This window comes from Bombina bombina, chromosome 7 (genome assembly GCF_027579735.1).
Source record: "Bombina bombina isolate aBomBom1 chromosome 7, aBomBom1.pri, whole genome shotgun sequence".
In the NCBI taxonomy this organism is placed as follows: Eukaryota; Metazoa; Chordata; class Amphibia; order Anura; family Bombinatoridae; genus Bombina; species Bombina bombina.
The window spans coordinates 230349336-230364112 of record NC_069505.1 but is presented as its reverse complement, the minus strand read 5'-3'; the positions used below and the strand labels follow the sequence as shown (position 1 = coordinate 230364112).

General features: G+C 34.1%; 1 protein-coding gene across 5 annotated transcripts in view; it reads left to right on the top strand.

Moving 5' to 3' along the window:
• The window catches only part of ABCC8 (ATP binding cassette subfamily C member 8), a 594664-nt gene that overhangs the window by 212833 nt on the left and 367054 nt on the right, over positions 1–14777 (top strand). For all 5 annotated transcript variants that reach the window (XM_053720647.1, XM_053720648.1, XM_053720646.1 and 2 more), the window contains exon 8: positions 8173–8328. In XM_053720647.1, the coding sequence (XP_053576622.1) occupies positions 8173–8328 (156 nt within the window). The remainder of the gene's footprint in view (positions 1–8172; positions 8329–14777) is intronic.

Sequence of the window (14777 nt, the reverse complement as noted above, 5' to 3'; positions counted from 1 at the left end):
GCCCACTGCAAGTGGGAAATAAGACACTCCCCCCTCCCCCTTCTTTTGCATATGAGAAGACCCTTTACACAAACAAGAGCAAGTTGGAGAAGGTAGCTGACGGTATTCAGATAAAACTTTGGGGCTTGGTTAGGAGTCTGAAAATCAGAGCAATGATATTTAAAAATAAGCAAAATTATACATTTTTTTAAAAAAAAAAAAAACTTTATGAGCTTTATAAATAGATAATCTACAAAACATTTATGCAAAGAAATAATGAGTGTATAATGGCCAATTAACTAACAACGTTTCCCATAAGAAATAGTGAACAAATTTATTTCTGTTACCAATTAATCCCATGCTCATGTGTAGTACATTATTTATGCAAATGTGTGATAATTATTACAACCAGTATATTTTTTTCTATACAGGGGCATCATGATTTTTTTATGCAGTGTCAGCTATTTAACAAAGAGCCGACTGTATTTTACAAGAGTGACTGTAGATACCAGACCTAGAGGAATATGACACAAGGAGAATATATTTCTCACATAAAAGCAATAACACTTGATGTCATGCTGTTCTCTTTCGCTGAATCATCAAAGTGTTAATAATGTATTTCTGTTTGATGCCGGATAGAATTAAATGAAATAAAACTTCTTCCTCCCTCCTGTGAACATAACATGTATTTTAATTGAATCCTGAATATTCTCTCCCATCTGTGAGAAATAAAATAGGCAAGTGCCTGCTACAACTCAGAAGAGAAACCAATCATGTATTGTAGATTTTTACATTAATACTGTATACTAAAAAAGTGATGTTTTTACTAGAGGCTAATATAAGGTCACAAAACCTTCTTTACTGGTCAATTGCATCACACAATTAGAGGAATTATAAAATATTTTGTTCTTGCAGGCCTGTTTTATTGTATTAAAAACATAAAGGGTGACAGGCCCTCTGATTAGAATACACAGATAGCACTCAAGAGTCTATTGACAGGAAAATCCTGTATATTTATTGTACATACTCAAATCCTCAATTAGGGGAGGTGGGTGCCAAATAAATCTTTAAAACGTAACCTTTATTAATTTCGGTATATAGAATAAAAAATGGGAAATTATTAAAAACACACACTGGAATACTTCATGATGTGTGGTAAAATTATTTGTGCTAATACTGTGCACAAAGATTGATAACGTGACAATTACAATACCATATGTGGGGAAGTCAGGTATACTTGCTACAACATATAAGCTACATATGGCTACAACATATAAACTACATATGGCTACAACATATAAACTACATATGGCTACAACATATAAGCTACATATGGCTACAACATATAAACTACATATGGCTACAACATACAGGGAGTGCAGAATTATTAGGCAAGTTGTATTTTTGAGGATTAATTTTATTATTGAACAACAACCATGTTCTCAATGAACCCAAAAAACTCATTAATATCAAAGCTGAATATTTTTGGAAGTAGTTTTTAGTTTGTTTTTAGTTTTAGCTATTTTAGGGGGATATCTGTGTGTGCAGGTGACTATTACTGTGCATAATTATTAGGCAACTTAACAAAAAACAAATATATACTCATTTCAATTATTTATTTTTACCAGTGAAACCAATATAACATCTCAACATTCACAAATATACATTTCTGACATTCAAAAACAAAACAAAAACAAATCAGTGACCAATATAGCCACCTTTCTTTGCAAGGACACTCAAAAGCCTGCCATCCATGGATTCTGTCAGTGTTTTGATCTGTTCACCATCAACATTGCGTGCAGCAGCAACCACAGCCTCCCAGACACTGTTCAGAGAGGTGTACTGTTTTCCCTCCTTGTAAATCTCACATTTAATGATGGACCACAGGTTCTCAATGGGGTTCAGATCAGGTGAACAAGGAGGCCATGTCATTAGATTTTCTTCTTTTATACCCTTTCTTGCCAGCCACGCTGTGGAGTACTTGGACGCGTGTGATGGAGCATTGTCCTGCATGAAAATCATGTTTTTATTGAAGGATGCAGACTTCTTCCTGTACCACTGCTTGAAGAAGGTGTCTTCCAGAAACTGGCAGTAGGACTGGGAGTTGAGCTTGACTCCATCCTCAACCCGAAAAGGCCCCACAAGCTCATCTTTGATGATACCAGCCCAAACCAGTACTCCACCTCCACCTTGCTGGCGTCTGAGTCGGACTGGAGCTCTCTGCCCTTTACCAATCCAGCCACGGGCCCATCCATCTGGCCCATCAAGACTCACTCTCATTTCATCAGTCCATAAAACCTTAGAAAAATCAGTCTTGAGATATTTCTTGGCCCAGTCTTGACGTTTCAGCTTGTGTGTCTTGTTCAGTGGTGGTCGTCTTTCAGCCTTTCTTACCTTGGCCATGTCTCTGAGTATTGCACACCTTGTGCTTTTGGGCACTCCAGTGATGTTGCAGCTCTGAAATATGGCCAAACTGGTGGAAAGTGGCATCTTGGCAGCTGCACGCTTGACTTTTCTAAGTTCATGGGCAGTTATTTTGCGCCTTGGTTTTTCCACACTCTTCTTGCGACCCTGTTGACTATTTTGAATGAAATGCTTGATTGTTCGATGATCACGCTTCAGAAGCTTTGCAATTTTAAGAGTGCTGCATCCCTCTGCAAGATATCTCACTATTTTTGACTTTTCTGAGCCTGTCAAGTCCTTCTTTTGACCCATTTTGCCAAAGGAAAGGAAGTTGCCTAATAATTATGCACACCTGATATAGGGTGTTGATGTCATTAGACCACACCCCTTCTCATTACAGAGATGCACATCACCTAATATGCTTAATTGGTAGTAGGCTTTCGAGCCTATACAGCTTGGAGTAAGACAACATGCATAAAGAGGATGATGTGGTCAAAATACTCATTTGCCTAATAATTCTGCACTCCCTGTATAAACTACATATGGCTACAACATATAAGCTACATATGGCTACAACATATAAACTACATATGGATACAACATATAAACTACATATGACTACAACATATAAGCTACATATGGCTACAACATATAAGCTACATATGGCTACAACATATAAACTACATATGGCTACAACATATAAACTACATATGACTACAACATATAAGCTACATATGGCTACAACATATAAGCTACATATGGCTACAACATATAAGCTACATATGACTACAACATATAAACTACATATGGCTACAACATATAAACTACATATGGCTACAACATATAAGCTACATATGGCTACAACATATAAGCTACATATGGCTACAACATATAAGCTACATATGGCTACAACATATAAGCTACATATGGCTACAACATATAAACTACATATGACTACAACATATAAGCTACATATGACTACAACATATAAATTACATATGGCTACAACATATAAGCTACATATGGCTACAACATATAAACTACATATGGCTACAACATATAAGCTACATATGGCTACAACATATAAGCTACATATGGCTACAACATATAAGCTACATATGGCTACAACATATAAACTACATATGGCTACAACATATAAACTACATATGGCTACAACATATAAGCTACATATGGCTACAACATATAAACTACATATGGCTACAACATATAGGCTACATATGGCTACAACATATAAGCTACATATGGCTACAACATATAAACTACATATGGCTACAACATATAAGCTACATATGGCTACAACATATAAGCTACATATGGCTACAACATATAAGCTATATATGGCTACAACATATAAACTACATATGGCTACAACATATAAGCTACATATGGCTACAACATATAAACTACATATGGCTACAACATATAGGCTACATATGGCTACAACATATAAACTACATATGGCTACAACATATAGGCTACATATGGCTACAACATATAAACTACATATCGCTACAACATATAAGCTTCATATGGCTACAACATATAAACTACATATGGCTACAACATATAAGCTACATATGGCTACAACATATAAACTACATATGGCTACAACATATAAACTACATATGGCTACAACATATAAGCTACATATGGCTACAACATATAAACTACATATGGCTACAACATATAAACTACATATGGCTACAACATATAAGCTGCATATGGCTACAACATATAAACTACATATGGCTACAACATATAAACTACATATGGCTACAACATATAAACTACATATGGCTACAACATATAAGCTACATATGGCTACAACATATAAACTACATATGGATACAACATATAAACTACATATGGCTACAACATATAAGCTACATATGGCTACAACATATAAACTACATATGGCTACAACATATAAACTACATATGGATACAACATATAAACTACATATGGCTACAACATATAAACTACATATGGATACAACATATAAACTACATATGGCTACAACATATAAACTACATATGGCTACAACATATAAGCTACATATGGCTACAACATATAAACTACATATGGATACAACATATAAACTACATATGGCTACAACATATAAGCTACATATGACTACAACATATAAGCTACATATGACTACAACATATAAGCTACATATGACTACAACATATAAACTACATATGGCTACAACATATAAACTACATATGACTACAACATATAAACTACATATGGCTACAACATATAAGCTACATATGGCTACAACATATAAACTACATATTGCTACAACATATAAGCTGAGATGATGATTCTGTAAGAGACTCCAGGTAAAACAGAGGGGTTATGATTCACTAGGACTGATTAATTCAGTATTGTAGTGTTCCTGGGTTCACTCAACATAAGCTGCACTTTAAATGGTAATATGAATGGTTCTAGTTAACTTGTGAAATAACAACCAACTATCGATGCTGTTACATAAAGTATCGAAATAGCCAAAATATGTTGTTTGAATGAATAATGAAGTAGCAATGACCATTAGTCCGTAGTATATAGTGGAGCTCAGGGATCGTTTGGTACTATAACCACACCATTTATTAAAAGAAGACCGTTTGTGTTAGGGGACTTGTGGTTCTTTTAATATTGGTCATAGTATGAATTATATATGATTAGATCCCCTTAATAGCAGGTGACTAAATAATAAGGCTTAGTGATCATTTCACACTCAGACTATACTATGTGGTCAAATGTTGCTAATTGCCCTGTAATTTGTACATAGTCATAGAAGGTTATAAATAAAGTGAAGTAGCCAGATTTAATCTTGCAGCATTTCTTGCCATAATCTGTTGGCACTGTATATATATATATATATATATATATATATATATATATATATATATATATATCACTAGCATTGAACTTGCATTAACTGGATTTTACAATGTTGTAACAGCCTGCCCATTTATAGGCGCAACTTTCCTGTATATTTATTACAGGATATATTATACTGTATAAAGCCGTTCTCGGCTTAAAATAACCTTTGCTCAGATAGCCGGTGTCTTAGAGATATTAGCTGAATATGCGCCTTGTTTGGATCAACTATGTTGAGAAACTACTCTTGAATCAAGGCTTCCCCTGCTAAGATTATCAAGTAAATTGAATTCCCATCAACTAAGTGCACTTGTAGCGGTAATTACAAAGTCATCCTTCACAAGTAATTCACCAGTCACTAGTTAAAAAACAACACAAGTTCCTAAACGACTCCTCACCAAGTCCCTAACATGTTTTGCCGTGTTTAGAGCTTTCTCAAAGGGTACATTGGTTCCCTTCTAGTTTAATATACCTGTTTTATTGTATCATCTATGCACAGATGTTCAGTTGTAATTTATTTGGCCCCTGTAATGAATACATGATTCAACAAATACTTGAATGAACAAATACATGAACAAACTAATACACGCAATACAAAAATGTTGATTTATTCATATTCTATAGGCAGGAAAGTCTTTTCTCCAGGAACAGTTACAGTTTTACACTGTTCAGTAGTGATCAGTTGATTGATCCTTGTGTCAGATAAAAAGTATGTAAGCTTAACTTTTGTTCTTGACAATCCTGATTCCTTTAAAAATAAATAAATTAAAGAAAAAAACAATACTGTTTTATGCTGCTGCTGGCTTGTACTAATAACACTAATTACTATTTGTTTAAGTTTAAGCTGCTTTCCAACTGCTCAGCCACTGCCATGCAGATGTTTTCCAAAGTAATTTAGGGGTTGAAAAATTTTCGTTAATAAATTAATAATGTTTTTAAAACTGGACTAAACTGAACAACCCCATAAACTTCTCTTGATTGAAACAAAATATTTTTTCCCCCTGAGAAATGATTTGTCACACGTCTAATATCTATTCAAACATATTTACTAATTTTTAAGTACATTTTGTTTAAAATATACAATAAGTCATAAAAATATGTTTGTTTGTTTTTTTGGAACGGGGCTTGTGCTTCATGCAACAAAGAAGTCATACTACCTTCTATTCATTTTCACTATAGCCAGAAATCATGATAAAGTTCTGAAAGAATTCTTGCAGACATTGAGAATATTTATCACGGGGTGCCCAAACATTACTGAATGGGGTCTGCTCTCTTCTGAAGTTTATTAGTTGTATCTTCTTGCGAGTTTAGTGAGCTACAAATGTTGTAATATGATTATGCCACATAAATATCTAATGTTTCTACTTTAGGCCATAATTGTGATGATGAATCTAAACAAAAATGTACATAATCCATTTTACTTAAGTTTATGTTATGACTACAGACTGTTGGGAAATAGGAAATATATCTTTTCCAGTTCTTCTGATTGACCATAATCTACTTTTTGGACATAGATAAATTGGTATACTCTGTGGAATAATGTCCTTCCTACACAAATTTAATCTGTACTTAAAAATATTTTGTCACCAGCCAATCAACATTAGTATAGAGTGTCTATCAGTCAATGAACATTATTATGGAGTGCTTATCAGCCAATGAGCATCAGTAGGAGGTGCCTATTACTCAGTGAGCATTAGAAGGATGCATTATTAGTTAGTGTATATTAGCCAATAAGCAGTAGTAGGATACTTGCCAGCCAATGAACATTAAATTTAGTGTCTATCAGTCAATGGGCATTAGTAGGAAGTGCCTATCAGCAGTCAATGAGTAGTGGTAGGATTTGTTTATTAGCCAATGAGCATTAATAGGAAGTACCTATCACAGCCAATGAGTAGTAGTAGGATGTGTTTATTAGCCAATGAGCATTAATAGGAAGTGCCTATCAAACAATGAGTAGTAGTAGGATGTGCTTATCAGCCAATGAGAATTAATAGCAAGTGCCTTTCAGGCAAAGAACATTAGTAGGAAGTGCCTATCAGCCACTGTACTTAAAAATATTTTGTCACCAGCCAATTAACATTATTATGGAATGCTTATCAGCCAATGAGCATCAGTATGAAGTGCCTATTACTCTTTGAGCATCAGAAGGATGTTCCCATAATCCAGTGGGTATAAGTAGAAAGCACCTATCAGCCAATGTACATTATTAGGAAGTGTCTATCAACCAATGAGCAGTAGTAGGATGTGCTTATCAGCCAATGATCATTAGTAGGATGTGCTTATCAGCCAATGAGCATTAGTAGGATGTGCCTATCAGCCAATGAGCATTAGTAGGATGTGCTTATCAGCCAATAAGCTTTAGTAGGTTGCGCTTATTAGTCAGTGAGCATTATTAGGAGGCTCTTACTAGTCAGCACAGATTAGTACAAAGTGCATAACTGTTACAACTGTATTAGTTTTAGTTTAAATGTAGAAAGCTTTTATTCCACAATTTTTAATGCAAAAAGAAACAAAAACATTGTTCATGCTGCTATTTCATATAGACGACATAACTACAACGTCCCTTTAATTTGCAAATTATGTTCACTACTTGTATTCGCTTAAAATTTTAAACTTACGAACAATTCTCTAAACCCACTATTGTTACTGTATGATAGCAAATTAGCGTCCAGCGTTTGGCTTCACACCATCATCTTTTGTTCATATGTTGTTTAAACCTTTTATTTTTATTTATTTTACAGGTTAAATTTTATGTCATATAACTATAACTTTTCCTTCCTCATGACATGTTTCTACTATTATGGCCTTTAAGTTCCTCATTCTTATGTTACCGGAACATTTATGATTTGTATTTTTTACTGTATTGTTCTGATTTTTTCCTAGACCAAAATATACAATAAAATTATGCATCTTTCAACCTCCAATATGTCTATGGGAGAAATGACTTCAGGACAGATTTGCAATATAGTTGCAATAGATACAAATCAGCTGATGTGGTTTTTCTTCCTCTGTCCTAATCTTTGGGCCATGCCAGTGCAGGTAAGAAATATGTTATGTTGGTGTCTATTAATCAATCATCGATCTGTCTGCCTGTCTATCTATTTAGCTGTCTGTCTATCTATTTAGCTGTCTGTCTGTCTGTCTATATATTTAGCTGTCTGTCTGTCTATTTAGCTGTCTGTCTGTCTATTTAGCTGTCTGTCTATTTAGCTGTCTGTCTGTCTATTTGGCTGCCTATTTAGCTGTTTGTCTGTCTATCTATTTAGCTGTCTATTTGTCTGCCTATTTAGCTGTCTGTCTGTCTATCTATTTAGCTGTCTATGTGTCTGTCTGTATCTATTTAGCTGTCTATTTGTCTGCCTGCCCATCAATTTAGCTGTCGATTTGTCTGTCTGTCTATCTATTTATCTGTCTATTTGTCTGTCTGTCTATCTATTTAGCTGTCTATTTGTCTACCTGTCTATCAATTTAGCTGTCTATTTGTTTGCCTGTCTATCAATGTAGCTGTCTATTTGTCTGTCTGTCTATCTATTTATCTGTCTATTTTTCTGTCTGTCTATCAATGTAGTTGTCTATGTGTCTGTCTATCTATTTATCTGTCTATTTGTTTGTCTGTCTATCTATTTAGCTGTCTATTTGTCTGCCTGTCTATCAATTTAGCTGTCTATTTGTCTGTCTGTCTGTCTATCTATTTATCTGTCTATTTGTATCTGTCTATCTATTTAGCTGTTGATTTGTCTGCCTGTCTTTCTATTTATCTGTCTATTTTTCTGTCTGTCTATCAATTTAGCTGTCTATTTGTCTGTCTGTCTATATATTTATCTGTCTATTTGTTTGTCTGTCTATCTATTTAGCTGTCTATTCGTCTGTCTGTCTATCTATTTAGCTGTCTATTTATCTGTCTGTCTATCTATTTAGCTGTCTGTCTATCTATTTAGCTGTCTATTTATCTGTCTGTCTATCTATTTAGCTGTCTGTCTGTCTGTCTGTCTATTTAGCTGTCTATTTGTCTCTCTGTCCATGAAACATGTAGCATAAAATGTATCATTCGATGGCTTTTGTTGGCAAGATTCTTAAAGGGATATTAATCCCACATTTTTTCTTTCATTATTCAGAGAATACAATTTAAAAAAAATTTCCAATTTACTTCTGTTATCAAATTTGCTTTGTTGTCATGTTATTCTTTGTTGAAAAGATACCTATGTAGGTAGCGTGCACATGCCTAAAGTAATACATGACAGGAAATAGTGCTGCCATCTAGTGCTCCTGCTAATGTATAACATTGTTGCAAAACTGCTGCTATATAGTGCTGCAGACACGTGCACACTCCTGAGTTTACATCCTTGCTTTTCAACAACGGATAACAAGAAAACAAAGAAAATGTGATAATAGAAGTAAATTGGAAAGTTGTTAAAAACTGTATGCTCTATCTTAATCATGAAAAAAAATGTGGAATTTATGTCCCTTTAATTCCAAAAGATGCAAGTTCTTCCAGTTCTCATTACATATTGCCTAGAGAATTTAATTTAAAAACTGTACTTAAAGCCAGAAAAAAAACACAAGAATGTTTCCAGGATTCCTGTTTGAATATGAACTCTGGAATAAGCTAATTATTCTTGTCCCTGGGTATTTATTTTATATATTAAAAAGCAACAGCTCTGTTTAAAGGGCCATAATACCCAAATGTTTAAACACTTGAAAGTGCTGCAGCATAGCTGTAAAAAGCTGATTAGAAAATATCACCTGAACATCTCTATGTAAAAAAGAAAGATATTTTACCTCAAAAGTTCCTCAGTAGCCACCTCCCATTGTAAAGGATTTCTAAGCAGCATTTTAGTGCGTCTGTCCTGGGACAGCTTAGGGGATGAGCATCGTGCACTCTCATATTATTTCACCAATCAGGTAAAGGAAGCTTACTATGAAATCTCATGAGAGTTAAGTCAAATCTCATGAGATCACAGTAAGAGTTCATGACCTCAGCACTGCTGATGCTGATTGGCTGCTGTTCATTTCTTCATTTTTTTTAAATTTGTTTACCTGCAGCTGGGAGCAGCTGAGTATAACTTTTTACACAGAACTTACTCTGCAGAGCTGAGGAAATTGTGAGGTAAAATATATTCCTTTTTTACATAGAGATGCTCAGGTGATAGTTTCCTGTCAGCTTTTTACAGTTATACTGCATCAGTTTCAAGTGATTTAGCATATGAGTATTATGTCCCTTTAAGTTTAAATGATCCTTTACAGCAGTAATTAGCAATCTTATGCAGTAACAGAGAGCATTGCTATGCTCCTTTATTACACGGGACACTAAACCCAATTGTTTCTTTCATGTTCAGATAAAGTAGCAATTTAAGCAACTTGGTAGCTACATTTATCCACTAATCAGCAAGCGCTACTCAGGTGCTGAACAAAAAAACGTGCCGACTTTTAAGCTTTCATTCCTGCTTGTTCAAATAAAGATAGCAAGAGAACAAAGAAAAATTGATAATAGGAGTAAATAAGAAAGCTGCTTAAAATTGCAGCTCTGTCTGAATCATGAAAGAAAAAAAATTGGGTTTAGTTTCCCTTTAATTCATTGTAGTTATTAGAATTGGTTAGCCTCCTAGTGTCATAGTAAGTCGGGGTTGTTTTGTGTTTGACAGTATCACATACAGCGGTGATTAACCCGCACTTCTGTCATTAACATGTAGAGCCCTTATTTACCCTCGTCTGCTAGTCATATATATATTTATTTATATTTATATCCATATTTTTATTTGAAGTACTGTGTTTGTCTTTGCTATCTCTGTTTATAGTTTGCTATGTGAAGCAACAATCTTTATATCTAAAAAACATTCTTATATATCACTCCCACACCTACTATCCTTTAAGATCTGTCATTTGTTTTGGTTATTTTGGGAATAATCATTTCATCCTTAACTTTATTAAAACCCTTAATATTGTTTAATATAGTTTAATATTATCACCATCGCCCTTCTCTTCACTAAGATTTACATATTAACATCCTCACAGTTTTGAAGTTGTATTTTGTACACTTTGTGGCATTTGGAGACCCTCTTAAACAGTTTTTCTGGAGGTAAAGGTTCTAGATTTGTGCACAGTATCGGAGGTGCAATCTGACTAGTGATCTATAAGTGTTGTAAAATAATTACATTTCCAAGGTGCATTCTTCTCTTGTTCAAACAGTAAAGAGCATCAAGCCTTTATTTACCATGATTAATTGATCATTCTGAACTTTGTAATAATTACATTTTTATTCAAATAATTTGTTCTCTCCTCCAGTTTTTTAACATCACAACAATTTTGATCTCTTCCATATATATCAACTTTATTACAGAAATATTTGTCTCATCTGCAAAAAGACCCACCTTCCCTTGAATCCCTACACCACTATCACTGGTGATGAATAGGTTAAACAAAACCAGAATCAAACAATAAGTAAAGTTGTATGCTTTAGACAGAGCGTTTGTATCTATTATCAAATTAAAGGGACATTCCGGTAAAAATTTAAATGCACATAGATGAATTACATATTTGAATAGAAACATATTTGCAATATACATGTACTGGCAAAAATGCTTCTAGCAAAAGTTATTACTGTTTTAGTGCTAGTATTTTTCTCTGCACGCGCATGTGAAGCATAACAAGATATTCTCAGTGCACCAGCATTTTAAATACTGCAGCTGCTCAGAGCACCAGTGGGGCTTGTATCATGTCAGTAATTAACAAATTGAGTCATTACCAGATGGTACAAGCACCTTAGGCTCTCTGAGCAAGTTCTGTGTTTAAATGCTGGTGCACGGTGCATACTTAAATGCACGTTTGAAACAGCTATAGCTTTTATTAGAAGCATTTTGCTAATACGTGTATATTACAAAAATGCTTATATTCAAAACTGAAATGTATCCACGTAAATCCCAATTCTGGCTGGAATATCCCTTTAATCTCTTTTTCTTGGTATCTTTTTGTTGAAACTTATTTTCTTTTTAAAAAAGCATACTGTGGTAGGCTCAAGGGAATGCGTGTAGCTAGAGTCCTATATGGCAGAATTTAAGGACAGAAAATACAATTAATAAACCTCCTCCTTCCATATACACAGAGAGATCATTTATATTCTAATGCCAGTAACAGACATATCAATGATTACAATGTATCTAATGCCTATGCAATTAGATGAGCGGTTAACATCAGTGCTGGGCTGAGCAGAATCCTCACTACAAAAATAGAGAGATATGCTTAAAGGGACGTTATATTTTTCTTTGCATAAATGTTTTGTAGATGATCCATGTATAAACCATACAGGTTGTTGTTGTTTTTTTAAATGTATAGTTTTGCTTATTTTTAAATAACATTGCACTGATTTTCAGACTCTTAACCAAGCCCCAAAGTTTTTAGGATAATACCGACGTATACCTACTCCAGCTTGCTCCTGTTTGTGTAAAGTGTTTTTCCATATGCAAAGGAAGGGGTAGGGGGAGTGTCTGCTATTTCCTACTTGCAGTAGGTGTTCCAGCTATCCTTTTCAACAGAGCTAAACTGGGAGCTTCTAAGTAAGTTTTTAAATGGTTTTATACTGGATTTTTATATCAGTATCTGTGCATATTCTTCTTTATAGTAATGTCTATTACCTTCAGTTAAATGAAAATTGGTGTATACTGCCCCTTTAATAACACAATTTCCCACCTTAACATCAAGTTGTTGGAAAATATTTTCATATATGTTAACAGAAATTTACTAGTCTATCACATTACAGCAATTAATATTTTACAATTGTGCCACTTGATATTTAGAATCCCCTGACTGCACATTGTGTATTTAAAAGGATCAAAAACTCAACGCTGAAACTTTGTCTTTAGAATGAGGATGTTTTAAATTAATTTAGTATTTATGTTTGTACACAGATTTCATGTGAATGCCTAACCAACCTTCTAATGGCTGCTTAAATAAACAAAAATATATATAGAATAAATATGACTAGTTATTCAAGAAAGCTTGTTTAGGTTGGTCAATAAAAACAAGATACTTTAACCCTATCATGTCATGTGATAATATAACAAATCAACTTTTTTTTATTTAAATTATTTATTAGTCAATATATCCAGCCATTTGGTTGTAAAAATTCACAGCATTGAAAATGAAAAAGACATAAAAGAAAAATCACAACCACCAAAAATATTACATCCATATGTAGATTATAGGCCAAGAACAAAACACAAAGAAAAAAAAATGATATCTTCATTACAGCATTAAACATAAATTCTCCCAATGTGTAGCTGCTCTCTTCATCTTAAATGAGAAGTCTTGAGGTACACTATTTGTTGGAATATTGACTTCATTTTCTCAGAAAAATTAAAGAAAAAAAAAAGGGACAAAAATAAATAAATATATATATATGAATGGAAAATAAAAAGTATGTTACATAACATATAGCCCAGAACGGGGCTCCCCCCCCCTCCTCTCCTCTTGCCAGCCTATTTACTCCTCTCCTTCAAATACCTTGAAAGGGGAACTAGCCTCCTTGATTTATTATATGTGTATTCATTCTCTTAGCAAGGGTGTAATAATTTGCCTTTGTATATCTGGAGATAGGGCCTCAATAATGTCCCACCATTTATCAAAGTAGCTTTTGATTTAGATGCCCCATCACCCACATGCAATCACTACTAACAATACAATATAGCTTCATGATATAGCAGAGGTATAAAAAAAAGTTGTTTCCTAAGATAAAAACAGATTTGTTTAGATAAATGAATAAGTTGTTAAATAAGGATGCTTGAAATGAATCCACTATTACAACCTATATCAGCAAATGTGTATATGGGTTAATATTCTGTAAGCATGATAAGATTGACAGGTTGCATTTGGATACCCAAAGTGAAGAGCTGGTGAACAAAACAGAGAGAGAAGAGAAGTTAACATTCAGTTTTATAACAGAGGGAGATGTTGGGGGACAAACACGAACCACAGGAGAATAGCAGTATCATCCTCTACAGTTAGACTATCCTGTGAGGGCCCCCACACCTAAGATGGAGATATTCACGTCAGGAGCACCAATACATGTGAATCTTAAGTGGACTATAATGATGGAGTTGATCACAATACTTTAGAAATGCTTATCAAATGATTAATCTACAAAATCATCATAGAACTTAAAGAGACATTACAGCCAAACCTGGAATCCATGTGGATGCATTGCAGTTTTGAATAGATGCATTTTTGTAATAAACAAGTATTAGCAAAAACCCTTCTAACAAAAGTTATAGCTGTTTCAAAAGTGTATTTAAGTATGCACCGTGCACCAGCATTTTAAACACTGCAATTGCAAAGAGAGACTAAGGTGCTTGTACCATCTGGAAATGGCTCAATTTGTTAATTGCTGACATGATACAAGCCCCACTGGTGCTCTGAGCAGCAGCAGTGTTTAAAATGCTTGTGCACTGAGAATATCTAGCTATGCTTCACATGTACGTGCAGAGAGAAATTCTAAC